Consider the following 27,722-nt stretch of genomic DNA (forward strand, 5'->3'; position numbering starts at 1 on the left):
TTCTTTGTTTCTGGTTAATTATGAGCAATTTGGATATTAATACCAATATCATTCTGTCTGTCCCCAGCTTATTTACAATGTAAGCCCTTCTGAAGGGAGGCTAAAGAGCTCTGACTGTTTGCTTAATAATTTGTCACGCGCGTGATTGAATTTTGGGCGCTTTGGCTTGCCGTAGAACAATGTAAACGATCCGGTGGCATGTTTTGAAAGAAGATTTAATCAGTCAGGGGTAGTCTGATTCCCAGGAATTATGCAGAGTATCGCATTGTGACCACGAGATGGACAAGCGGGGTGAGTGGTTTTCCCCGTTTTCTTTTTTTCTTCACAAAGGAGCGGAGATAACGGGACTGCTAACTGCTAGCCTGACAGTTAGCTTTACTAATTTAGGGTTTCTACTGTTTATGACTGCTACTGTATCTGTCAGTTGCACTGATAAATAAACCGTTTTCCTTCACTACAGTAATTCCTTATTTGCTGTTTCCTCATTCACTGTGATAGTGAATATAAAAACAATCTACAGAGATTGTTAAAAGTTAAATCATACATTATTTTCATGGATCTGTAAAATAGAAAGAATTATAATTTTTTTTTATAGATATTGTTTGACCCTAACTGCTAACGGAAATATGCGTTCTCGGATGTCGTGCATTTTCAGAAACATATTTTCTTCTAAAGCATGTACTAAACAAAATCTGTTACACCTACAGCCAGATTTTAATGTTCCTCTGTGTTTTTAATATTGACTCCATGAACCATAAACAGGGCTGCCAACTCTCACCCATTGGGAGTGAGACTCACCCATCTCAGCACACTCTCACTCGATATTCCCAATTTCTCACACTAAAAAGGATCACATGGTTTGTTTTCTCATTACATGGTGCTTTTTTTAGTCCCAGTTTTAGTCCATGTTTTGCTCACACGTTAAAAAATTGTTGCTCAGTCTAGTTTAATAATCCCCCATTGGCATTTAGGAGTAATTAAACCAACACAAATATTTTAATTCTTAAAGCTTCCAGGTTTGTCTCTCAAACCTATAGGAGGTCCACAAAAAGAAAAAGAACCATTGCATTTTATTTTTCAAAAGATCAGCCACCCAAAAAATGACCAACCACATTCAGAGAGGAAGTGCAGAACAGCTCAGTTATCCAGGATTCATAGAGGAGAAACTTCAAGGATCTTCTTCTATTATTATTACTACTTATCTTATTATTTTATCTTTATTTTGGTCCATTGAATAGGTTTAAAAACTTAATTTCCATCACACCTTCCAAATTAAACATCCAGAGCAGTGCTGTCTCCTGTCATGATGACTTTTTATAAAATCTACAGCCTCCTAGAAGGTCTGAATTGTTTAAATGTTTTGTCAATTGTAAGAAAATCTAATAACATAGTGAATGAAGCTTTTTAATCCTTAGTTTATTACCAAATGTTCAAACACAGTGTAGTTTGCATTAGTTTCGATTGCACTGGTTCCTGCATCAGTGCCAGTAATCCAGTTATAGCTTATTAGTTTCCCATTGTTTAATTTACTTGAACTGCAGAGAATCATTAATAAAGAAAGTTGTGAAATTCTTAGTTTAAAGTATATTTAAGATGCAAGTATTTTAGTAGGGCCCATTCTGCTTTTAGAAAATAATATATATTGTGAGAAAAATGTTCCACATAATTACAGACCACTTATTGTTAATCAGTAACATTTATTCTGATATAATAATTCCACATTTTGCCGCTTTGTTTAAGTTAAATCCTCTGAAAACCTCCAACCTATAGCTGCACCCATCCTCATCTAACCCTGACAGGGTTTACTTACCAAATTATTTCAAAATCTCACCCCAAGGTTTGGTGAAAAGTTGGCAGCCCTGCATAAACCTATTCATACAAATTATTCTACTGTAATTACAATGTAATAGCAGCATAAAGTAAGCAGAGCTGTTTTGTTATGATCATATGCAGATAGTTTAAAAAATAAGTAAAGAGATTAAGACAGAAGTATACACATTACTGTTAAAAAATACAGTATCAATCTCTGACTGACTTTAATTTTCTCATGTGTTATAAACTGTTGTTTCAGACAATTCAATTCAATTCAGTTTATTTCTATAGAGCCAATTCACAACACATGTCATCTCAAGGCACATTACAGTTTACAAGATCAAACAGTCAAATTGATACAAAGTTTTCTATCTAAGGAAAACCAGCTGATTGCATCGACTCATTGACTCGAATGCAATCCCTCACACTAAGCATGCTTGTAGCGATAGTGGAGAGGAAAAACTCCCTTTTAACAGGAAGACACCTCCAGCAGAACCAGGCTCAGTGTAAGTGGCGATCTGCCGAGGCCGACTGGGGTTCAAGGAGACAGAAGTTAAGAGATATAAACCAACCTAAATGGATCAGATGATGTATTTAGCTCCTATGAGAAAGGACCTCTTGATCTATTTTGACAACCTATGATTTAAAGTATTATTTGGATATATTACTTAAATAAAATTATTTATAGAAGGTTTGATTAAAGGTCATAATTTAGTCAAAGTCAATCAACTGGTCTAAAAAGGCGTTAGAGCATAAAATGAACAGGAAAGCACTTGGAGATCGCAGACCTCCAACAAGCAGCAAATCTTCCCCCATATTGTGTTTTACAGCTATAGCTCAAATTCGCTTATGATCTGGATCAGTCTGATGCTGAAGCTGTCGATAGTCACTGCTGCCACTCTGGTTTAGGGGAAAGAGAATAGAAAACCCGTTTATTGTCCCACATTGGGAAAATTCTGGTAATATAAATAATGTTAACAACAAAGAAACAAACAAACACCAACTTGACTAAAACCACAACTTCCTTGACTGAGGTAAGGATTAGGGTTAAAAATAAATAAATTCTAAATCTGAACAGTCTGAGCCAAAGTCTAATTTATTTTTCTTTTTTTTTTTATTATTTAATAAAAAAGTATTATACATCTACAACATGTTAATGATCCATTTAAAGCCTGGTTCTAAAATATTACAATCTATCGTTTTTCATAGACAAAGTCTTAGTTTCTGTGCTCTGCATAGGGATGTTTCAAAAGAGAAATCAACATTTAAAATCTGCATAGTCAAACTAACTTATTGCTGAACCTGCTGTTGAAGCCCATAGTTGAGCAGTTTTGGGCTCACGACTGTTTTATTTTTGCTTTCTCAGCTCAGATGACTGTCTTGTGTCTGCTTCATCATTTGTTAACTTGCTTTAGTTCCCTTTTTTGACACTGAAAGTCTAATCTGTTTAAATTAAACCGAAAGCCTTGACTTTTTGTGCTCATCCTCACTGATATAAAGTTATATTTAGAACTCCTGCTCCTGTCAAATGAATGAATCTTTAAATCTGGTTACTGATTTATCCTTAAAGGACTAGGCTATTAAAATGCTCTTTGTTGATGTTTTGATCATGTCAATTTTTAACTACTCTGAATACGAAATCTGCAGTTAACCGAGTTGGGTTCAGATTTCTTAGCTAAAACAGAAGTTCTATTTAATTTTTCATGTTTTGCAAAATAATCCAGCTTTGATGAACTTTGACATAAGCTAGTTTTACAAATATTTGCATGATGTATATTTTGATTCAGTAAGATGTTTTCAAGAAAAGGCAGCAGGTATCTCAGAGGTATAGTGTGCCATTGTGAACTTTACCCCAACCCTTATCATTGGGACAATGTTTTCCTTATGATAACATGTTTAAGCAAACACATTTAGGTGTTGACTTGTGGTACTGATAGGATACTGATATGTATTTAATAAACTAGAAACTACAATGAAAGATGTTGAGAGTTATTCATATATAGGTGCATTGATATCCAGCTGTTTGTTGTCATTATCTATGGAAAAGGATTAGGGACAAACAATAAAAAAGTTGACTGATTTTTAAATTGCCTTTCAGTTTAATATGGGAAAAAAAGTCAGAATTATGAATTTAATCTCAGAATTCTGACTTTAATCTCACAATTCAGACATTTTTCTCAGAATTCAGGCATTTTTCTCAGAATTCTGACTTTAATCACAAAATTCTGACTTTTTTCTCAGAATTCTTACTTTAATCTCAGAATTCTGACTTTAATCTCAAATTTCTGACTTTAATCTCAGAATTCTGACTTTAATCTCAAATTTCTGACTTTAATCTCAGAATTCTGACTTTAATCTCAGAATTCTGACATTTTTCTCAGAATTCAGACATTTTTCTCAGAATTCTGACTTTAATCACAAAATTCTGACTTTAATCTCAAATTTCTGACTTTAATCTCAGAATTCTGACTTTAATCTCAGAATTCTGACTTTTCTCAAAATTCAGATTTTAATCTCAGAATTTTGTATCTTATGTAGATGGGCACCATGACGGAATGAGTGCTCTGATGTCAGCTTCACTGACAAAGATGTAAGTTGTTTAGCAGGGCCAGTGACACACAGAATTATGAGATTATTGTGAGATTTAAGTCATAATTGTAAGAAAAAAGTCAGAATTCTGATATTAAAGTCAGAATTGTGAGAAATTCTCATACTGAAATAAAATGTAAAAATTTTTTCACTGGCCTTAATCCTCTTCCGTAATGATCTGTTTTGACAGTATTGAATTAACAAATTGAAGTGGATTTTGTCCGAGGGTTTCGTCCTGCCTGCTGTCCAGAGGGATTTCCTCAGGTTTATTTATCAGTGAACAGGCAGACTGGTGTCAGATAGTTGCTCCCCAGCCGGTTGAACAAGTGTGTCTCGGTGTCAGAGGCAGGGACTGCGATTCAGCTGCAGGGTGGGATGTTTTTAACTTCAGTCTCTGGAATATTTCACCGGAGGAAGAAGGAGGAGAAGGCTTTTCTCTACCATTAACATTCTCTTTTTGACGGTAAGTCGTGCTTTTCCTTCTCCTGCCTAAAAAAACTGCGTTTGTTTCGGTATTTTACCAATAATTGGAAGCGGAAGTGAGTATTCAGTTTAACAGCTATGGTTATCGACTTTTAAGTCGTCTGGCTAATCGTTTCCCAGTACTCGGCGTTAGTGTTGCGGTTGGAGCGAAACGCCGTCCTCTCTGATTGAGTTTTTCTTCTCAGTTTTCTCCAGATTAGGAGTTTGCCTCTGTGGTGCTTTCACGGACCGTGGGAACGCTCACGCCAATCAGCGTTTTTTTTTTTTTTTATAGCAACATAGATAATCCAACTTCTATTTAAAAATTCTAACTGAAGTCAATGATAGCATGAATAGGGACTTATTGTAAACTATCACTAACCACTTTTATTACTACATTTACGACGGGATGTTATTTTTTTAAATACTAAAATAAAGTCATGATATGCTGAGAATAAAGTCGCACAATTATGAGAAAATAGTCGTAATATTACAAGGATAAAACCGTAACGTTATGAGAATAAAGTCGTACATTTAAGGGAATAAAGTCGTAAAATTATAAGAGTAAAGTTGAAAATAACGAGAATGAAGTCATCGTTCCACAACGCGTTTCAGAAAGATCCGAGCAGCATGAAGGCCGACCAGCAACCAGAGGCCACTTTGACCTAAGACTCGATTTGATGCGGGTGCTGAAATATTTCCTTATTTGTCAAACCAATGCCAAACTATAACTTCAAATGTTGCTCCACATACCTGTGCTTCTTGTAGGAGCAGTGGCGAACAACAGGGGTTGACCAGGGGTGGCCACCCACCCTGCACAGGTGGGTGCCCCGCTCCCCCCTGGCCAGTGTAAATTGTAGTAACATCAGTTTATTTCTACTTTATTCTCTTAATATTACTACTTTATTCTTGTAATGTTGCGACTTTATTCTCGTTCCGACTTTATTCTTGTAATTTTATGACTTTATTCTCATAATATTACAACTTTATTCTCGTAATGTTGCGACTTTATTCTCGTTCCGACTTTATTCTTGTAATTTTATGACTTTATTCTCATAATAATACAACTTTATTTTCATAATGTTTCAAATCTCTAGCCTGGCCCTAATATCTGCTGAAGTGAGCGTCAGAAAGGCAGAGGAATGGGGTTTTGTCAGTTCTGATCACAGTCTGGTCATTCGATGGCAGATGGACCGCTCTGAGAATTTCAGAAACAGGTTGCCTGGTTTTCAGGCATAACTTTCTGTTAGGTTAAATGTTAATTTTAAAAAGAGTAAATACCAAGTGAGTCACAGTAGTGTAAATGGAAATGCGTTGATGTTCGAGAGGAATATATGATACCGATATTGCAGCTTTGAGAATCGACTGACTCTTATAATATTAAGAATCATACATGCTTTTTATATCTATTTTGTTATGCATAATGTTAGAACAGGCTTAAACAAGTGATATTACCAAATCAGTCAACAATAGTAAACAACAATAGGTATGAGACCCACTGTCCGATTAATAATTGAGGAATGGGTTACAAAAAGGTAAACAGAAACTGTAAGTTTCTATCCACTTGCCAATATCAGAGATTTTAGATACCAGTTGATATAATTCAGTGTTACTGTTTTGGCAAATATAATTTGAGTTTAGGTTTATTATCAAAGCATGAAACCATCCTACCTTGTATGGAGGCTTCATATTAGTCATGACAGTGTAATGTTGCAGGCAGGGGATGTTTTCTTGGTACTGGCGAACCCAACTGAGCATCTCTTAAACATGGCAGCAGGTTTACTGTACCAGATCTCCATCCATAAGAGCCAATTTGCATTGTGGTGGAACAGGAAATTCATATTGTGAATGTGCAGCTTACAAATCTGCAGCAACTGTGTTGTGAGATTTCATTCATGAATGTCTCTATATGCATCTACGTCTCTGTTGAATATTTCACAAGCTTACTGTCAAAATCTATTGATTTATTTTCCCCATCAGGATGCTGTTAAAAGAAGGTTAACATGACAACAGTTTCCGTGCTTTGGTTGCCTTCCTGCTGCCCTTGAAAGATTCGGGGCTCAGATTATTTATCGATCAACCTCCCATCTCCTTTTTCAAGTAGAGCTATTTTATTAAGCCCTGAGGGCTCAGATGCGAGTTTGCATCAATATGTTTGCAAAGAAAAGGAGTGGAACTTGCTCAGCAGCTGCTGGGACAAACCTGCCTTTGATTGATACCCGCTGCTATAATCTACAGCAAACTGGATCCGCCCATGGTTGTTCTTCACATTTACGACTGAGCCTTGAAGTGTTTGAAGCTACTCTGTAGTATCGTGCAGACGGCTGTTTTCATCTCATTGTTAGTCAGTTATTCTCCGATGGTAGGACAACAATCCCTGAATCTGTTCAGTAGGAATTCAAAATGTCACCATGTCCGTGTTTGGTTCACAAGGGGTCAGAATAACCGATAATGTCAGCAGAGAGAAGCGGTTATATCAGCTGGGATTCATAATCAGAATCAGACATATTTTAATAATCCCAGAGGCAAATTCCAAATCAGTGTTATATAACTGCAGCCAGCTTCCCTTCTTCCTGCCAGGTTAAAGCAACCATTCAGCTTGTTGCTGCCACTACCGTGCACATTGATGAGCTACTGTTCAGGTTGATGCTCAGTATTGCACTCAAACAAAACTGACAGCTTTAAAGCTTCTAAAAGCAAGAGAAAATATTCACTCTTATAGGATCCAAAATAATAAGGCATGAAGGGAATTTTCTGATAGTTGTGCTGTAATCAGTTCATCTCTTGTCTTGTAGGAAGTGTTGTGGACCCGCAGAGTGGACTCCCCTCACCCTGTCCACGAAACCCCCTCCTCAGTCCTGACTCACACATGGTAAGATCACCTGCTTCCTGTTTGCTAAATCAACCCTGATGGAAAATATGGGGAAATCTTTTTCAGATTCACTTAATTTCATTTACCTGAACCAGCTGATTTGTGCTTTCGCTTTTCCTCTAAAAAGCCAAAAAGTGTAGTTAATTAAATGTTTTCAGTGGCTTGTTTAAGGATCTTCCCGCTGATTTAACTTCACTTTATCATGTCATGTGGTTTCTGATAATTTTGTAGTTTTTCTTTTTTTTTCTTTTTGTACGGTTTAACTTCTGATATTAAACTGGATCATGCGTTTGAATGTGACTCTGTTCCCTCAGGACGTCCAGGGGTATAAGTGGGTTCGCTGGCGGGTGTGGCTGTGTCGCTTGGCGGCCCTGCTGTCCTTGGGGCTGCTCCTGATTGTGTTTCACTGGCGCCCGCGCCTCGCCCTCCGCGCACGCTGTCGCTCCTGCCCTCTGGCTTTGGCAGATGTCTTCCTGCTAAGAGTGAGGAACGCAAATGCAGTGTTTGGTTTTAGATCTGCTTATCTTCCACAAAGCCACTAACTTATTCGTTTATTTCACAATGTTTTCTGTCAGGACAGTTTTGGCCAGCAGCATGTTGTGGAGGTGCACACAGTGGAGATGGAGGCAGGCAGGTAAGCAGCATCTCCACCTTTAAACCTTAAGAAGCACCCACTAAGAGAATACAATGGAGACATGCAGAACTCTGCTGATTCAGCTGTTTCCTCCAGTTTGGAGCTGCTGGGGCAGCAAGAGGAGGCTGATTGGAGAGATACAGTTCAGCTGCACAGAGAGGAGGTAATCTTTGTTTTTCTAGTTATTTTTATATATTATGAAATAATGTCCACACCCTAAAGTTTCCTTTGCTGCATTACAGAAAACGCTACTCCGCTACTACTTGTTTGAAGGGCTCCGTTACATCTGGTTGGACAGGAAGGGGGCTTTCTGTCGCGTTAGGTACTGGAACAACCAACATCAAAACATCTGAATAGAAAAAGCTCTCTGATCACTCCTTATATTGTTACGTTTATCTCATTTACTGCATCTCAATGGCATATTTACCTGTAAACAGATTTTTTTTTGTAGTTGAAACTTGTTTCTGTTTTTTTTTTCAGTGTCCTCTGGGAGGACTGGACTTGCAAAGACTTGTATGGCTTCCAGAAAGGCCTGAGTCCTCGGGATCAGAGCTTGAGGTAGGAGATGATGTTTCACTTGAGAGGTTTTAAATTAAGAATGTATAGTTCTTTAAATTATCCTTTTTTTTTCTTCTTTTAGGAGATGTATGTTCGGGGCCAACATTATCGATGTACCTGTGAAGTCTTACATGAGGCTACTGTTTGAGGAAGTGAGTAATGAGTCTGGGGGAATTGAATCATTAACTTTGAGCAGTAATGGGAAATGTATTTATTTGCGCAATGCTTTTATGACCTGCCTTATAACATTTATTGTTCACTGTTACCCTCTAAAAACTCTAGAAAAAGGCTTAAAGTTGTAGGGAAGTCATATTTAAATATCAAATCATTCTGGCTTAAACATGTATATAAATGTACTCTTTATCAGACTATATCGTCCCAAAATTAAGAAAATTTCTAAAACCTAACTTATGCAGGCCAGTTAGTTATACATCAGCTTGTAGGCCTGAATTCAGCCAATCATATATCAACGGTCATCTGTCAATCAATTTTTTTTCAGTCCTCTAAATTAAAATTGTATGAAGGTGGAGACTCATCCACGACCTCCGACACAAAACTCTCCTCCTCTTGCATGTTTCCGCTGTCCATGGCGTTCCTTGACAGTGTCGTTTCTAAGTCACCAATTTAGTGCTACTTGGTCCCAATGGAATTTCCCATTGGGAACCTAATAGCACTAAGGCTACGTTCACGCTGCAGGCCTTGATGCTCAATTCCGAATATATGCGACTTGTATGTGATCTCCTGTGTGAACTGCAGTCATACAACTCAAGTGTCCCGCATGCGCAGTAGAGGACGCAATGACGTCACAGGCCAGCGTGCTTTGTGTTTACGGAAGTAAACATGGATGGTAGTGCCGGCGCGCATCTAGCGGTCTTTTCCAGCCATGTTTAACCATTTCAGTATGGTTAAACATAAATACTGCTCTCCGCACCTTTGTCGGGTATTAATGACGTTCAGGTCGGATGAATCCGACTTGGCCGTTCAGACACAGGTCGTATTTGAAGAGATCAGATTCGTATAGGATTCAGGATCACAGAGCCAAGTGGCCTGGGTCGGATTGGAAAAAAATCAGATCTGTGTTGTTCAGACAGACGTGAAAAGATCAGATCCAGGTCGCATATGGGCCAAAAAATCGGATTTGGGTCACTTCAGGCTTCAATGTGAACGTAGCCTAAGTTCCTAACTGGTTAGAAAGATGCTTCCGATAAACCGGCCACAACCAAACTTGCGAATCTTCCAACACAACAATCCCGCCCCCTTGATAAACGACCAATCACATTCACTTTATTCACTCGTGTAAAGTCGTGCACCACTCGGGAGAATTTGGAAATGCAAGGGTTGGAACAGCTGCTTTCCTACGACTTTAAAAGAGAACATAAGTTTTAAAATCCTCAGACAGAGACTGTTTTGTAATCAGGCTAGTTAATAGGTTAAAATTGGTTCTGCCTACATTAGACACAAAGCAGCAGAGTATTTTTTTTACCAGTTATAAAAAAGATCTCCTACTGCACCTTTAAGAGTTTTCAGAAAACCTGATTATTGAATCGGACCCCAGATCCAGTGGAGTGGTTCATATATTTGCTTAGGTGCTTATTAGAGTTTAGGAAAACCTCTTTCCTATTTAGAATATTAGTAAATAGAGAGAAAAATATATGCATTGTCCATTTGTTAAAAGGTTTCCCATTGTTAAAATTGTTAGGGAGTAGATAAAATGCATTTGCAAAAAAGACAGCAATGCAGGGGAGCAAAACTGCTATAGGTGGATTTTTCTAAATTCTTCTTACTGCTGTAAAATGGTGCATTGGTTAAAGCTAGTCATTCATATTTCACATGTATACCATGACCTGTTTTTAGTCGAAAGAGAAAACTAGTATTTTTTTCCAAATGTTACCAGCATGCTATAATATTTTGTTTATTACAGTTCTAATGATTTTAGCTTTTGAATTTATTAACTGGTATTGTTTTAAGTGCAGCAGTTGAAGCTAAGAAATGGAGAACGTTTGCTAAACGTAGAAGTTCTGATTGCATAAAGCATTCTACCGTTAAGCTGTGCAGTTCTTTATTGAGAAACAGTGGAAAAATACAAAGCTGATCTTAATCAGATAATTATAACTGTGTGCTCAGCTGGCCAGTGTAAAACCAGCTGCTTACATCATGCTCACTGTCTGAAGTGCCTTTTTCCTGTACAACTGTAACTGTCTGGTTTTTTGTTAACTAGAAATATTTCGAAACAGTCCATCTTTTAATCTAGGGCAATTGTAAGGGCCCGTTTTTTTCAGACAGCTCACCAGCAGTGTGTTTATATACATAAACATTACTCCAGTTACTCTTATAATTCTAAAATTGCTTTAAACTACAGGAATTGTATAAAAAAATAAGTGCTGGAATAGATCTGCAGCTGGAATACTATGATACCATGCAAAACTAAAACACTGACTAATTCCTTTTCATTTTGTTTTATTTCTGCAGGTCCTCAACCCTTTCTATATTTTTCAAATATTCAGCATCACCCTGTGGACCATTGATGAGTATTATTACTATGCCTTATGCATATTCATTATCTCAGTCATCTCCATCAGTCTCTCATTGTATGAAACTCGAAAGGTGAGCCTGCTATATTATTTATTTAGCCTGATGTGTTTAAGCTGATCTCTAAATAGAATTTCTTTTTTCTTAACCTGAATCCTCTCTTGTTCTGAAGCAAAGTATCACTCTACGCAACATGGCTCAGTTCATCACAAGTGTCACAATATGCAGAGACTCAGGAGGTATGTTTATGATTATGTTTTGTGTGCTGCTCACATTCTCTAGGATTAGAGGAATTTAATGGATCTTTAATGCAATGATATTTGTATTGCTTTTGTATTTAAAATGAAAATGACTGCTTTGAATTTCAACTCTATTGACTAAAAGTGAAAGGATTTTTTGTATTCTGATAAACTTAAGGGTTTGTACAAAGGAGTGCAAGGGTGACACTAAGAGTGTTTTTTCAATAAAAAAATAAAGTCAGAATATTTTTGAAATAATATTAGGTCTATGAAAGTCTTAAAACTATGAGAATTAAATTGTATTATAATGAAAATAAAGTGATAACAGTTGATCTTAGAGAATAACATAACATTACTAGAATAAAGTGGTAACATTAATAGTTATAACATTATTGCTATAAAGACCTAGAGACCAGAGAATTTGTAACATTACAGGATTAAAGTCCTTACAATAGAATTAAGTTGCAATATTACAAGAATAAAGCTATCAAAGCAAGTCTTTATATTACATGAATAAAGTTGTTATGATAGAATAAAGTTGTAGCATTACAAGAATAAAGTCATTACAATACAGTAAAGTTGAAACATTACTATAATAAAGTTGTTATAGAATAAAGTTGTATCATTGCAAGAATAGAGTTGTAACATTACATAAATAACATAAAAATAAAGTTATACCATTACAAGAATATAGTTATAATAGAATAAAGTTGTGACCACAAGAATAAAGTTTAATATTACAAAATAAAAGTCTACCATTGCAAAAATAAAGTCATTACGATAGAATAAAGTTTTAACATTACAAGAATAAAGTCGTTACAATAAAGTTGTGACTTCAAGAATAAACTTGTAACATTATAAGAATAAAGTTTTAACATTAAAAGAATAAAGTTGTTACAATAGAATAAATTTGAAACATGACTAGAATAAAGTTGTAATATTACTAGTATAAAGTAATGTTGACTGTCTAAAACTTGAACAATCGAAAAATTTTGACAGTTTTTTCTCATAATATTATGACGTTATTTTCGTAATTAAAAAACTAAGGTCTTAATATGGCTCTATTACTTGGTTATAGTTTTTTTTTAAGGGTTTCATGGGTGAAATTTTGGGTCTCAACCCAAATATCACCACAGAGTACAAGACACAATTTAAAAAGTAAATGGGGACTAATTAATGGGAGCATAAAAAGTGCTTTTCTAGAGCTAAGTTACCTCTGCTTCATCTGAGTTATAACTAGTTCATTTTTAGAGACAATTATAAGTCTGCAAACACATAAGTTTGTGTCGCTGTGTTAGCAGAGTTTACATAATTCAAGTAGCTCTATTTTACAAAATAACTTTTAATTGTATTAAAGTCACTTGCTTTCCAGCATGAATAAATCCATTATATTAACGCTGTTTTCTGCTCTCTCAGTGGAAGAATGTGTGAGTTCTGTGGAGCTGGTCCCTGGCGACTCTCTAATCATCCCCCAAGAAGGTCTGGTGCTGCCCTGTGACGCCGCCCTGCTGGCTGGGGAGTGTCTGGTCAATGAGAGCATGCTTACTGGTATTGAGAATTAAAATGTGTTAGTTTATGACTCCGTGGTATTTAATGGTCTGAGTTAGTCCCGTTGTTGATTGGATCTTTCCTGTGGTGAACCAAGCGTTTAAATCTTTTGTGTTCAGGAGAGAGTGTCCCAGTTCTAAAAACCCCACTCCCAGCCGGGGACAGGACCTACAGCGCAGAGACTGAGCGCAGACACACACTTTTCTGTGGCACACACATCATTCAGGCTAAAGGAGGACGGCCGGGAGGCAGTGGCGCTGTTGCTGTGGTAACCAGCACCGGTTAGTAGAGGAAATGCTGATGCTGAACCCTCAAAGGAAGCTTCTGTTAGATCACTATTAGTGAATAACTATTGTGCACCATGTCACTCTTTTAGCACCATAATTTATTATGAATCCATATTAGTTGGCTCTTGAGTCTAAAACTATCAGCTGGTTCAAAAAGGCCCAAAACCAAAACGGGCTTAAAGCAGCTCTTTAGTCAACATAATTTTCAATTTCCTCTCAGGTTTGCCATCGTACTACCTTCAGGTACGGGGCCTTCAAATGGATTTTTCTGATTTTAACTGTTCTGGTTTATTCAAAAAATCTTTATTGACACATACAAAGGGCTTTTAAATGGTAATTTTATTAAAAGAATAAAATATCCTAACCAGCTTGGTGTGATTCCAAAAAAGAAAATTAAAACAATCCTCTGGACTTTGTTTCCAAGTTTGAAGACGTTTGCTTCCCATTAAGGAAGCTTTTTCAATTCAAAATGTCAGTAACAGTGTTGAGTTCAAGGTTTTACACAGTAGCCCAACAAAGCCTTGTTTTTGTTTTAGAAAGAAGCAAAGCAAACTTATTAGTTATTGTGTTAGAAACTGGGAAACAACAGTGAATTAACCATGGTAAACTGCTAATGTTGCTAATGCTACCACATTAACACTCAAACTCTCATAGGTACCCGAGCAAAAAAGAGAAAGGCATCTGAATGAGTTCTATTTTATTTTTTTCTCCTAAAACTGATTAAACGAGGATTTAAAAACTATTTTGAAAGGATTTTTTTATGTTAAATACCAGGTTAGGACCCCTTCATAAAGGAGCCCCCCCCTTGGACTTAGGCTTAACCTCCTTATCGGGATTTAAGCTAAAGGCCTCCTTAAAACATTACATGTCACCTTTGTTTTTTTGGCACAGAGGTTTCAGGTGCACCAGTTTAAAAACTGCCCAAAAAGCAGCTGTTGATTGTCGCTGCTCTCCAAGTCCAAAGAGTTCTGCTTCTTGTGTTTCTGATGCAGGGTTCTTCACAGCCAAAGGTAACCTGGTCAGCTCCATCTTATACCCTCAGCCCATCAACTTTCGCTTCTACCAAGATGCTATGAAGTTCCTGCTCATCCTCGGGGTGATTGGTAAGCTCTATCGGGGTCTCTAGTATCTTACTAAAACTTGCTTATTTTTTTTTCTAATCGTATTCAACTTTTTCCTCAGCTCTCATGGGTACTGTCTATATATTTGTGATCCTCTTAAGAAGCAATGTAAGTGCTCTTATATGAAGACTATAGATTTTTCCATTAAGGTGAAAGGGGTTAATGATGTTGGATGTCTGTCCAGGTGACCTGGCTGCAGCTAATTATCCGAAGCCTGGATGTCGTGACCATCGCAGTGCCTCCTGCCTTGCCTGCCGCCATCACCACGGGAACCATTTACGCGCAGAGCAGGCTGAAGAAGCGTGGCATCTTCTGCATCAGTCCTCCACGAATAAACGTCTGCGGAAAGGTGTCAGTGTTCTGCTTCGATAAGGTGATGCCGGAAGCTGCTCCCCGCTCGTTTATTTGGAGTAAACTCATGTCTGCTTTACATGTTGGCATCAAGGTTCGACTTAATTTGTTTTTCCCAGACAGGGACATTGACAGAGGAGGGTCTGGATGTGTGGGGGGTAATGGAAAGTGGACCTGTCGGTTTATCAGAACTGGTCCCTGACCCTACGCTCCTGCCACCAGGGCACATGAAGTCTACTCTGGCCTGCTGTCACACCGTCACTCTGCTCCATGGTGAACTCCTCGGAGACCCCCTGGAGCTCAAGATGTTGGAGTCTACAGGCTGGGTATAAAACGATGCAGCTCCAATTAGTTCACTTTGTTTATTAGTAATGGCACAGGACTTGGAATATATCTATGCATAGAATATAGCTTTTCTTTTCCTTTTTTTAAACAAATCAGACTAAACCTTACCTGTCTTAAGAAAGTTTGGAATACTAAAATATTTTTTTCTATTATTTTGTTTTATTATTTTATATATTATTATATATTAGATTTGATGATAATATCATGATTTTCTGAGGATCTTGTGGGGTCAATTTTTAAACTCTCGAGTTGAATGGAGGCACATTTGTGCATATTTTCAGGCACACCTCAAACAATCCGCTTCCTTGTATGACATCATTAGTTCAAACAGTTATATAGAGGAATAAACACAGAGAGAATGTCCATTCTACATGCTGAAATTCAAATCAAAAGGAAAAGGACTTTTTAATACGCCTGTAAAAAGAGTTTTATTATCGACATGGACTTAAAGGCCACTTAGCAGGGAAGAAGCCACCATTCAAAGGCAAGAAGAAGCAGATTAAGCTTTATGAAACACATGTTTTTAAGTGTGATAAAGCTGAATTTGGATTGGCAATGATCAACACGGTACCGTTCTGAGGAAAAGTTGGGAAGCTTCCAAACCTTCAAACACCCCACCTAATTTTAAGTACGGTAGTGGCATCATTATGCTGTGTGAGTGTTTTGTTGAATAAAGCAAAACTGGTTAAAATGGACAAAAACCTTAGGCATACAACCTAAATAATAAAAAAATATGAATGTATTGGAGTGGCCTCAACAAAGATTCTTTAGAATAGTAAATAGTCTTTATTTTGGCAAATAGAAATAATGCTAACTGTCCTAAAAGAGAAAAGGGATAGGTGCAGTTAAAGTCAGACAATGACGGGGAAAAAAACGTGTGTGTCTTTTTATGCAGAGGATCTTTTAATTTCATCAGTTTCAATTAATAAATCAGTGTTAAAGTCATTTTTTTGTTTTGTTTTTTTGTTTGGTGTGACTCAGATTCTCCAGGAGCCAGAAGGAGATGGAGATGTTATGCACTCTACGTTTGGAGGTCACAAAGTCTTGGCAGTTATGAGACCTCCAACTCAAAAGCCTCTATCTCAGGGAACTGTAAGTGTCTCAGCAATATTGTTCAAAAAAGTCTATTAAGCTCTTTTGCTACGGTTATTTGCACCTCATTAGTGTAGGAAAGACTTTCTAAACCCGCAGCTGCAATTGCATGTTAATGATTTATATGAACCAAACAGCGTTACATCACTGTGTGCTCACACAACATGCCACGTGTGAGATGAAGATGGAAAAGGTGTCACTGAACCAACTCCTTTAAAATAAACTGGGCGCTGTTTATTTCTACCATGTTTTGTCACTGGAGCAGAGGCTGGGAGCCGTTATGTCTATCACACAAGACAATGAACAGTCCAACTCTTTGAAAGCGAGTCCCTTACAGTATATAAACACACACCCGATCCGGTAAGAGCAGGATCTCTGTAGTGCTCACAACAATAGTCGTACACAGTCTGTAACTATAGCGATTATCATACAGCTTCATCACCTCGAGGTTCATCGTATGCTAAAAGCAGAAGTATAAACTGTCAGCATGGATTACAAAAGAATAGAAACATCTGAAAAACGACAAATTGGTGTGGAAGTGAAAAATGTTAATTCCTGTAAAAGCGCCCTATCATTTGTTCTTTTTAAGCGGTTTTGTTTAACTTTCTAAGCCTGCTTCTGTTGTATTCTCTTCCCCTGATTACTAATCAGGTTTGTTTTTGCTCATTTTACCGCAAATGTTAAATTTACCTCTTTTTGAGTGCTTAATTTGTAGCACTTTTCTCTAAATATTTTCACATGGGATTTTTGAGAAACGGTTGTTTCTAATAGCATAGAGGAGAATTTTCTAAAGCAGGGATGCACAAAGTGGAGACCCCTCAGAGACACCAAGTAGTGCTTCGCAACATGGCTTTTACAATCATTGTGAAGTGATCCTTTATGTATGTGAGTATTAATACCTAAACATGTATTGAAATATATAATAAATACATGAATATGAATGTTTTATAAATAAATGTATAAAATAAGTATGTGTAATAATAAGTATATAACATCTAATACACGTTTTAAACATTACATCAAATTTGCCATTAAATAATGAAAATCTGTTTAAAATGATAAATGAAATGATAAATATAATTTAAAAAAAATTGTTTATTTAAAAAAACAATATAATTACTTCACTTTATACTTTTCAATAAACTTATCATGCAGTGAATTAATGTATTTTTCTGTGTTCGCCATTTTTATCTTGGGGGTTCACAGGCAGAAAAGTCAGAAAAGCCCGACTTCTTTTGCAGGGTTTTTCACATTTCCAAATATATGCGACTTGTGTGTGATCTCTGTGTGAACTTAAGTGCACTGCATGTGCAGAAGAGGACGCAATGACTTCACAAGTGAGTGTGTTCTGTGTTTACGGAGGTAAACATGGACGGTAGAGCTGGAGCGTGTTAAAGGCTCTATGTATGCACCTTGAAGCTTTCTCTCTTCGGTTCTTTTTCCTGAAAAGAAATAACGCTTCATAACTTATATGTATTAAATAACTAGGAGAAATGACAACAGATTCTGAGAAATTATAACCATACTCAGATCAGAGAAGTTGATTAGAGCTTACAGAAGGCAGCTGCTCACCTGGCGCCCGGATTAACAGCTAAAAAGGCATTTTATACATCTCCAGTCAGCCTCATCATTACATCATACAGGTTTGCAGATGAGTAGACATCCATGGATCCAAGCTTATCAAAATATGACACTTTGTTCTTAGCTGAAGGACACCGCTCTAATTCCATTCCCAAATTTTTGCCACGTATCGAATGAAGATTATAACGGTATATTCAGACAGAGGAACTGTCTTAATTAGATAAACTATTGTGGAAAACATCAGTTCTGACGGCAACAGGCAGCTAATATTAAGGTATAATAAACTCACCCATTATCTATGATAATTATCCTAACAAGCGCATCCAGCAGTCCTTCATTTCTTTCCCAGCCTCAGCCAGTGCACTAACAACACAATCTTTTCAAGATGGTTGAAAATAAAAACTGCTCTCTGCATTATTTTCCACCCTGGTTGTTTTTCTTGCAGCTTTTGAGTAGCAGTTTGCAGAATAGCGACCTTTGTTTAGTATCAATGACATTCAGGTCAAATGAATGCGACCTGTCCGTTCAGACACAGGTCGCATTTCAAAAGATCCGATTCGTATTGGATTCAGGACCACATCACCAAGTGGCCTGGGTTGATTTGAAAAAATCGCATCTGTGTTGATCAAACTGTCATGAAAAAATCAGATACAGGTCGCATATTTGCAAAAAAATCAAAGCACTTAAGGCTGCTATGTGAACGTAGCCTTAGACACCCAATTCTGACTCAACTTAGTCACAACATGTCAAGCTGCAGTTACTGAGTTTCAACAAAAGGACGCCTCGCTGCTTAATGTCACATAATGCAAGACAGGTTCAACTAATCAGTGTTGCTGCGCACATACACTATATTGCCAAAAGTATTTGCTCACCCATCCAAATTATTGGAATCAGGTGTTCCAATCACTTCCATGGCCACAGGTGTATAAATTCAAGCACCTAGGCATGCAGACTGTTTTTACAAACATTTGTGAAAGAATGGGTCGCTCTCAGGAGCTCAGTGAATTCCAGCGTAGAACTGTGATAGGATGCCACCTGTGCAACAAATCCAGTCGTGAAATTTCCTCGCTCCTAAATATTCCACAGTCAACTGTCAGCTGTATTATAAGAAAATGGAAGTGTTTGGGAACGACAGCAACTCAGCCACGAAGTGGTAGGCCACGTAAACTGACGGAGCGGGGTCAGCGGATGCTGAAGCGCATAGTGCGAAGAGGTCGCCAACTTTCTGCAGAGTCAATCACTACAGACCTCCAAACTTCATGTGGCCTTCAGATTAGCTCAAGAACAGTGCGCAGAGAGCTTCATGGAATGGGTTTCCATGGTCGAGCAGCTGCATCCAAGCCATACATCACCAAGTGCAATGCAAAGCGTCGGATGCGGTGGTGTAAAGCACGCCGCCACTGGACTCTAGAGCAGTGGAGACGCGTTCTCTGGAGTGACGAATCGCGCTTCTCCATCTGGCAATCTGATGGACGGGTCTGGGTTTGGCGGTTGCCAGGAGAACGGTACTTGTCTGACTGCATTGTGCCAAGTGTAAAGTTTGGTGGAGGGGGGATTATGGTGTGGGGTTGTTTTTCAGGAGCTGGGCTTGGCCCCTTAGTTCCAGTGAAAGGAACTCTGAATGCTTCAGCATACCAAGACATTTTGGACAATTCCATGCTCCCAACTTTGTGGGAACAGTTTGGAGCTGGCCCCTTCCTCTTCCAACATGACTGTGCACCAGTGCACAAAGCAAGGTCCATAAAGACATGGATGACACAGTCTGGTGTGGATGAACTTGACTGGCCTGCACAGAGTCCTGACCTCAACCCGATAGAACACCTTTGGGATGAATTAGAGCGGAGACTGAGAGCCAGGCCTTCTCGTCCAACATCAGTGTGCGACCTCACAAATGCGCTTCTGGAAGAATGGTCAAAAATTCCCATAAACACACTCCTAAACCTTGTGGACAGCCTTCCCAGAAGAGTTGAAGCTGTTCTAGCTGCAAAGGGTGGACCGACGTCATATTGAACCCTATGGATTAGGAACGGGATGTCACTTAAGCTCATATGTGAGTCAAGGCAGGTGAGCAAATACTTTTGGCAATATAGTGTATGCAGACCGGAGGGGCAGATTTACCATTAGGCAAAACTAGGCAGTTGCCTGGGGCCCCAAGTTCCTGGGGACCCCATAAAACTCCTTTTACATGGACAGTTAATACAGCTGTCATTAATTTGTGCATATTAATCATGTTTTTTATGAAAATCCTATCAAGGCTGCTCAGTGGTGCAGTGGGTAGCACTACTGCCTTGCAGCAAGAAGGTTCTGGGTTCGATTCCCCCCAGGGTCTTTCTGCATGGAGTTTAGCTCATGAAAATGTTGTTAATCCCTAACCAATCACTGGTCTAGATAACAGTCATTAATGGACTCTCACACTAAGGTCTTATCTTTGTTTTGGTTCTAAAATGATCATCTTGTCAGAGGCACAGTGCAAGTAAGTGATCAAGTGTGTTAAACCTTATTTGTACTGTAGAGGTGTTGCCTGAATTTAAAATTGCAAAGAAAAGATAATGTGTTTTTCATAAAATATAAATCACACATTTTATTTTTCTATTCTCCCAACAGTTCTCCAGTGAGGCAGTGGCCATCGTAAAGAGGTTTCCCTTCTCCTCAGCCCTGCAGAGGATGAGTGTTGTGACGGTGGCCCATAGGGGGCGCTCTGCTCTAGCTTTCCTCAAAGGTTCCCCAGAGATGGTGGCTAGCCTCTGTCGTCCTGATACAGGTTCTACCAAACTGAGCAGTTTACACCTTAACTACATCCTCCCACTTCGGATTTAATTCTTTATTTGTTTATTTTCTTTTTTCTTCAGTTCCAGCTCAGTTCTCAAGCACACTACGTACCTTCTCCAGTGAAGGCCTCAGGGTTCTGGCACTTGCCTGCAAACTAGTAGACGTAAATTCTGACTTGATGAACATCGAACGGTGAGAATAACTGCAATATATATATTTATTTCTAACCGTTCAGGATTGTTGCTCTGTATATGAAGGTAGCTTTTTGTCTGTCTGCAGGGGGGAAGTAGAGAAAGAAATGCAGTTCCTGGGCTTGTTGATGATGAAGAACCTGGTCAAACCCGAGAGCCCAGAAGTCATTAGCACCCTGACACTCGCTCACATTCGGAGTGTTATGGTCACTGGTGAGAACCTATTGGAATCCTCCCTTCTCTATTCCCGATTGTTCCCTATCACAGCTAGAAAGTTCAGTGTGTTTAGTTTTATGATGGAGATGAAGAGAAGTAACAATAACTGCAAAGAGGAGCTAAAATAATATACATTTTTCAAACAAAAAGATGAAAAGTGTTGGTGTGGATTTGGGAAAATTACTAAATAAAATCCAATAGAGCCAACTGCTGTCAGAAATCACCTGTTAAAACCTATTTTGGATTCAATCTAAAAATGAATCTAATTGTTCTTCGAGTGTGTAAAGTCAGGCATGTAGGCTACATGCCGTTTATCTAGCAGAAGATCCTGTGCGTAAATGAGACCAAAAGAAATCCCTATTTACCCCCAAATGTAAACAGCCATTTGGAAAACTAAAGGTTTTTCCAATAAATCATCCCTGACTGCTATTTGTAAAGGTTTTAAACATTGTTCTGTGCCCCACCCAAAAAAAATCCAAAAGTTCACTTTAAAAGTTTTAGAGGAAACATAAACCTGATTTAATACCTTTGTTTATTTCCCATCCCCTGAGGCTAAACCAAATTTTAGCATTTATGGATGAAACAGTATTTTGACAAATGTGTTGGTGCCCTCACCTTGTAGTATGGTGTACTTAAAAAAAAATCTGCTGGAGATTGCTAAAAGCTACAGGCTGTGGTTTATATTACAGCAGGACCCCTAAAAAACAAAGCTGCAGTGCAATTAATTAACGCATTATCATGTTAGAATAATCCAGTCAAAAGGCTGAAACTCAAAATAAATCCTTTATCGAATCTGAGTTGGCGTGAGCTATTTTAAGAGGAAAAATTAATTAAATGCTTTGTCTTAATCTATGCATAGTTGGTAGAAACGTATCAGTTGTGAATGCAGTAAAAAGAATTTCTAAGTTCCTCCACGTAACACAGGGCTCTGGAGCCACATGGGGCTCTTTAGACAAGCGGTCACCAACCTTTTTACAGCTGAGGGCTAATTCAGAGTCACAGGAAGGGCTACCAATACTGACCCATGAATGGCAAGGGTCAATGTTCACCTAAACTTCATATATTATATACATATCTTTATCGTTTCTTTAAATTTATAATTTTCTTTTAGACATTTTCATTTTTGAAATCTCTATAAATGCTTAAATGCCATATATGATTAAATGATGAAATGATCTATAACCCAATTAAAAAAAGAAGAGCAACAGAATACAGTGAAATTTCAAACGTAGCTCACTTTTTTTTAGGTAATGTTTGCTTCTCTGAAAAATTTTTATTAGATGGAAAGAAGTGACTTTTTGGATTGTAAAGGTTGCAGAACCCTGCTCTAGGTTGTGATTCGATCCTACTATAATATGCTACAGTTAATAAAAAAAAAAATGTGCTATGATTTTTAAGACAGTTAATTTATGCGTTTTTTTTCCCTCTTTGGTTTGTTCCTTATTACTTAGGGGACAATATTTTAACAGCCGTTAATGTAGCAAAGAGCTGTAGGATGGTGGGATCTGATGAGAAGGTGATTTTTGTCATTGCGACCTCCCGCACTGCTGAATCCATGCCCAGTTTGAGGTTCAGTGTGGAAGATGGTGGCCCCACTGCTACCCAGAGCCCTGCAGGCATCATTAATCAGGTCAGTTGTTCACTGCTGACACACTGGGGGCATCATTCTTCACATTAAGTATTGCTCAGATGACTAGAGAAATAATTTTTTAACCAATCTGAAGAGGGGGGTTCTTGTGTATTAATGTTAACATATACATATACAGCATATTCTTAATTTTAAATTTTTTTTATTTAGTAATGTTATTTTATTTTCCACCCTGTCCCCTCAGGGCCTGTATCAGGCTGGTTTCGGCTATCATTTAGCTATTAATGGGAAGTCCTTCGCTGCCCTCTGTGACCACTTCCCTGAATATCTTCCAAAGGTAACATAAAGTTTCAAATTTCTCCATAAATGCTTCCCAATCATGGAACGTATGAATCCAGGGATATCATAACTGTGTTCTTTTATAGGTTTTAATGAAAGCTACTGTATTTGCACGCATGGCTCCTGACCAGAAAACCCAGCTGGTAAAAGAGCTGCAGAAGTTAAAGTAAGATCAGGATTTTCTTGGAAGAGATACTAAGAAATAAATTAACAAGATATAAGTTATGATAGAGAATAAGATAATTAGAATGTAGTCGCCTTATTGTTATTTCTGCAATATTTGGTGCTGTATGCACTCATACCACGGGCTGTTTTCTCATGTCTGATTGGCGGATATTGATGAAACTGATTGATATGGTAAAATTATCTGCAGCTATCGGGTTGGCATGTGTGGAGACGGAGCCAATGACTGCGGCGCACTGAGAGCCGCCGACGTCGGAGTTTCCCTTTCTGAGGCCGAGGCCTCGGTCGCCTCGCCTTTCACTTCCAAGACGGAAAACATCAGCTGTGTCCCGCTGCTGATCAGGTGAGGATCCAGGTGGCTTTTAAAGGAGGAGTCGGGAGGAAAACAGAGGATTAGGTGTTTAAGGTTTCAATAAAACTTCAGATATTTGGAGCTATGAAGTTTGATTTGTTTGGTTTTGTTTTCGCAGAGAGGGCCGATGTTCTCTGGTCACATCCTTCAGTCTCTTTAGATACATGGCGCTTTACAGCCTCATCCAGTTCTGCTCCGTCCTCATCCTGAACACAGTGAGTTACAATGAAGGAACTCCACTTTCTCAGCTTTAAATCTGTTAAAAGGCATTTCTTCTTTCAGTTTCAAGGCAAACTTTTAACAAAGTCTTAGAATCAATCGCAGTTTCCTCGGTATAACAGAATGTTCTGTCCTGATTGCTTTTAGAGTTTAATGCAATATAGAAATCAGTTTCATGGCTACGTTGCAATACATTTATTTTCTGTGCTTAATGGTACAAATTTCCATGATACTTTAATTAAATAATTTCCTTTAAGGAACATTTTAAAAATATTTTTATCCAGTAAAGTTTTTTTTTTTGCAACATATGTTGCTAGAAATTACTGGATAAAAATACGTTCCTTAAATTAAATTCTTTTTTTAATAAAGTATTAAAAGCAGTTTTCATAAAAGAGTAACAGTAAAAGAAGGCGATGCTACGGTACACAGAGGTAACCTGATCATTGTGGGAAAACTGCACTAAACAAAGCTGAGAGTTTCTGTTGATCTGAGGTTTCCAGGTTACTGGTTCCACTGCTGAGGAGTATAAAATCCAAAACCATATTTGATTCATCAAACATAAGAAAATATATTTTTACTGTAACTATATTCAACTGAGGCCTTTATTAACACAATTACAGTAATTTATCCTGTTTAAATGCATGTTTTACCTTCATCCATTTTTGACAAGAAACTATTGTGTCTTTGTCTTTAAATTACTTTATCTAGACATCATGTTTTTAGAATGATAGTAGGAAGCAAACAGGTTGAATTTATATACTTCTTAGCTTTCTTAACGATGCTAGGCTTTCCCATTTTGTTACCAAAAACAATAGCATTCTGCTTTTCTGCTCAAAGAGAAATCTGAACTATGGTCCTTTTATTATAAATACATCATAAAATACAGTTAAAAATTGTGGTATATTGGTGTTATAAAGTAATACCAGGGTAAAAAGTTATAAAGTTGTGTTTCACCACGACTAATATGTTAAGAGATGTTTTTGTGTTCCAGATTTGATCTTTGCAAAGATTTGATCTTTGCTCAAAATAGCAATTTCCTGATGATGGAATCAATCGATCTGAACCGATTTGATTCACTATTACACCATTTATTTCTAGTCTACCAGTTATGATTTTACTGTGTCAGATCTTTTTATACAAACATCTTACTTAATAGAAAATATAACCGCAAATGTTTAAACCTAACTGTTTAAGACCGTTTTAAAATTGTTCCAAAGTTCTGGTAACTACTGTAATCACTCCACTCCACAGGAAGTTTTTAATTGATTTTTATTGTCTTTTGTTTGCAGGTGATGACAACGATGGGTGACCTGCAGTTCCTGTTCTGTGATCTGTTCCTGGTGACTCTGCTGGCCATCGTGATGGGTAGAGGAGGTCCCAGTGAGGAGCTGCATCCATGGCGACCTGCAGCCAGCCTGCTGGCCCTGCCCGTGTTTGGCAGCCTCTTCATTCACACCTGCATGATCATCCTGGGCCAACTGGCTGCTTTCTTTATCACCACCACCCAGGAATGGTCAGCTTTTGCTACTATTTAAAATGGGTTTAATTACTTTTTCTAATTATGATGCTAAAAATTACATTTTTATTTTTATTTTTTTTAGGTATATTCCATTAAATTCAACTGTGTTTGGAGCAGAAAACCTCCCCAACATGGAGAACACGTGTGTGTTTGCTTTAGCGGGTTACCAATATATCATCATGGCAGTGGTCGTCACTAAGAGCTTTCCCCATAAGAAACCTCTCTATCATAATGGTGAGTCAGCAAAGAAATTCACAGACATTTCAGATCTCGTGTATGAAAGAGGATCAGGGCCACTGAAAAATGAAGAGAAAAAAAAAGTTACGTTTTTAAATATTATTTCAGTTTAATAAGGGAAAAAAGTCAGAATTCTGACTTTAATATAGATGGGCACCATTAAGGAAGAGATGTAGGAGCACTCAGCTTCACTGACAAAGATGTGAGTTGTTTGAGAGGGCCAGTAATACATTGGTGGAAAATGACGGAATTAGGTGACTTTTTACGTGCCAGATGGGTCCCCGCTGATACTATTTTATTAATGGAAGAGCAGAAGGTGATTAAAACAAGAGAGCTAGTTTAGTCTCTAAAACAGACATGGCTACGGCTTGATGCTAACATGTTTTTTAGCTTTGAGAATTCAGTCAGGATTCTGGGATTAAAGTCAGAATTCTGAGGAAAAAAAAGTCAGAATTCTGAGATTAAGGTCGGAATTCTGACTTTTTTTCTCATGTTATACTGAAAAAAAAAAAAAAAAAAAATCAGTTTTAGTAAATCAGTTTTCAGTAAAATAAAAAAATCTCTTCCGTACTCTTCTCTTGAGCCGTCCTGTTCTTTATTTTTCATGTTGATTGTAAAACTGGATTTTGTTTTTCTCTCTTCTTTCCAGTGATCTTCCTCTGTGTGCTGCTGATCCACTTTGCCATAATGACATTGCTGGTGTTGTATCCGGGTCCCTTCTTCGGACGAACATTCGAACTGTACAACTTCACCGACATGAACTTTAAGATGCTGCTCGTTGCCGTTGCTGCACTCAACTTCCTGTTGTGTTTTGTGGTAGAGGTGAGTTAACACAACAATAATCAGGGATCACTTTCACTCTATGGACCAAATTTACACTGCTAAAACTCATCTAAAAATAAGTAAAAATCATGCATGTACTTTAAGCAGGTAAATGGAAAGAGTAGTTCTGCCCTTAGAATAAGATAATTAGAAACTATGCACTTGAAATGAAATGATAAAGCTGTTTTATTTCCTCATTGTTAAGTAAATAATCTAATTCGATTGGTAAATTGTCTTACTTAACTGGTCAAATCAAGGGAAAATTAACTTATTTTGCATCTTAATTGAGGTGCAGCTTAAAATCCCTCATGATGACGTGTTCAGGCCAAGACGAGCTACACATTCAGTGGCTGTAAAATCAACATACCTGAGTTAAAATTTCAAGTCTTTGTTCCCTAAAAACGATAACAAATCATTTCAAAACTTTTCCTGAGCTCCCCACAACCTCAGATCCTAAAACTAGTACTTTATTGAACAATTGTTGAAATTAGTTGTAGCTTTCACTCTGCATTAGCAGTTTCCATCTGCTAATGCATACACAGAAAGAGATAAACATAAAATAACATTCAGGGGTTATAGTGAAATTTTCTTGATATAAACATGACTACAAACTAGTTTGTAAAAAAAAAAAAAAAAAAAAATCTGTCCAAAGGCAGCATTCTGGCACAGGAGAAATGTTTATTATTTCCCTCCGAAACTGATGAAAAGAATTAACCTATTTGGTCAGTGAGGCTTTTTAAAGGGCTCACTGGGAAACTTTATACTGTAAGCTACAGGAGCTTCTGGACATTCGGATCATGTTTTATATATCTATAGGTTTTTTTTTAATGACTTGGATAATATTTGTCCTAGTTTGACAAAATTTTACAAAATATGCTAATCTAAATGAAGAATAGCATAAAAAACATTACACTGCTTAAAGCTTAGAACAGGTATCAATTTTGTAATGATTTAATAAACATGAGTGTTTTTCCCTCTCCTCCAGCTGCTGATTGATTTGGGCGTTTTGAACTGCCTACGGTCGCTGCGAGGGAGCCGTCCGTCCAAAAAACAGTACAAACGCCTGAAGGCTCTGCTCTCTGAATCCACATCATGGCCTCCACTGAACCAAACCCTGTCCCCCACAGAAAACACAGTCATCTCCTTCAGCTAGCATTTACCGAGCCTAGCGCTGGACTCACTGGAGCTTAACCATGTTCGATGTCTGAACATCACCTCTTTTACCAACACTTCAATGTTTACCTGCCAAATAAAAGCTATTTTTTAA

The 27,722-nt window shown here is 37.7% G+C and overlaps 1 protein-coding gene across 3 annotated transcripts; it reads left to right on the forward strand.

The window, feature by feature from the left end:
* On the forward strand, window positions 1–27,722 carry LOC119792051 (polyamine-transporting ATPase 13A2-like). Of its 3 annotated transcripts, none has more exons than XM_038298500.1 (29): window positions 1–291; window positions 7,659–7,735; window positions 8,050–8,217; window positions 8,311–8,369; window positions 8,466–8,532; window positions 8,612–8,691; window positions 8,850–8,927; window positions 9,010–9,079; window positions 11,397–11,531; window positions 11,629–11,695; window positions 13,112–13,243; window positions 13,363–13,524; window positions 14,523–14,633; window positions 14,713–14,759; window positions 14,836–15,024; window positions 15,122–15,328; window positions 16,329–16,439; window positions 20,625–20,781; window positions 20,870–20,981; window positions 21,069–21,193; window positions 22,648–22,826; window positions 23,029–23,121; window positions 23,210–23,289; window positions 23,497–23,649; window positions 23,777–23,873; window positions 25,167–25,390; window positions 25,479–25,630; window positions 26,283–26,455; window positions 27,441–27,722. In XM_038298500.1, the coding sequence occupies exons 1-29, from the start codon at window positions 279–281 to the stop codon at window positions 27,606–27,608; spliced, it is 3,486 nt and encodes a 1,161-aa protein (XP_038154428.1). In that variant the 5' UTR covers window positions 1–278; the 3' UTR covers window positions 27,609–27,722. The 3 variants fall into 3 exon arrangements, with proteins under 3 accessions (XP_038154428.1, XP_038154429.1, XP_038154431.1); XM_038298501.1 differs by lacking the exon at window positions 1–291 and adding an exon at window positions 4,707–4,864; XM_038298503.1 differs by lacking the exons at window positions 1–291; window positions 7,659–7,735 and having other exon boundaries at window positions 8,078–8,217; window positions 8,316–8,369.

This window comes from Cyprinodon tularosa, unplaced genomic scaffold, assembly GCF_016077235.1.
Source record: "Cyprinodon tularosa strain WSP-4 unplaced genomic scaffold, ASM1607723v1 ctg409, whole genome shotgun sequence".
Lineage (NCBI taxonomy): Eukaryota > Metazoa > Chordata > Actinopteri > Cyprinodontiformes > Cyprinodontidae > Cyprinodon > Cyprinodon tularosa.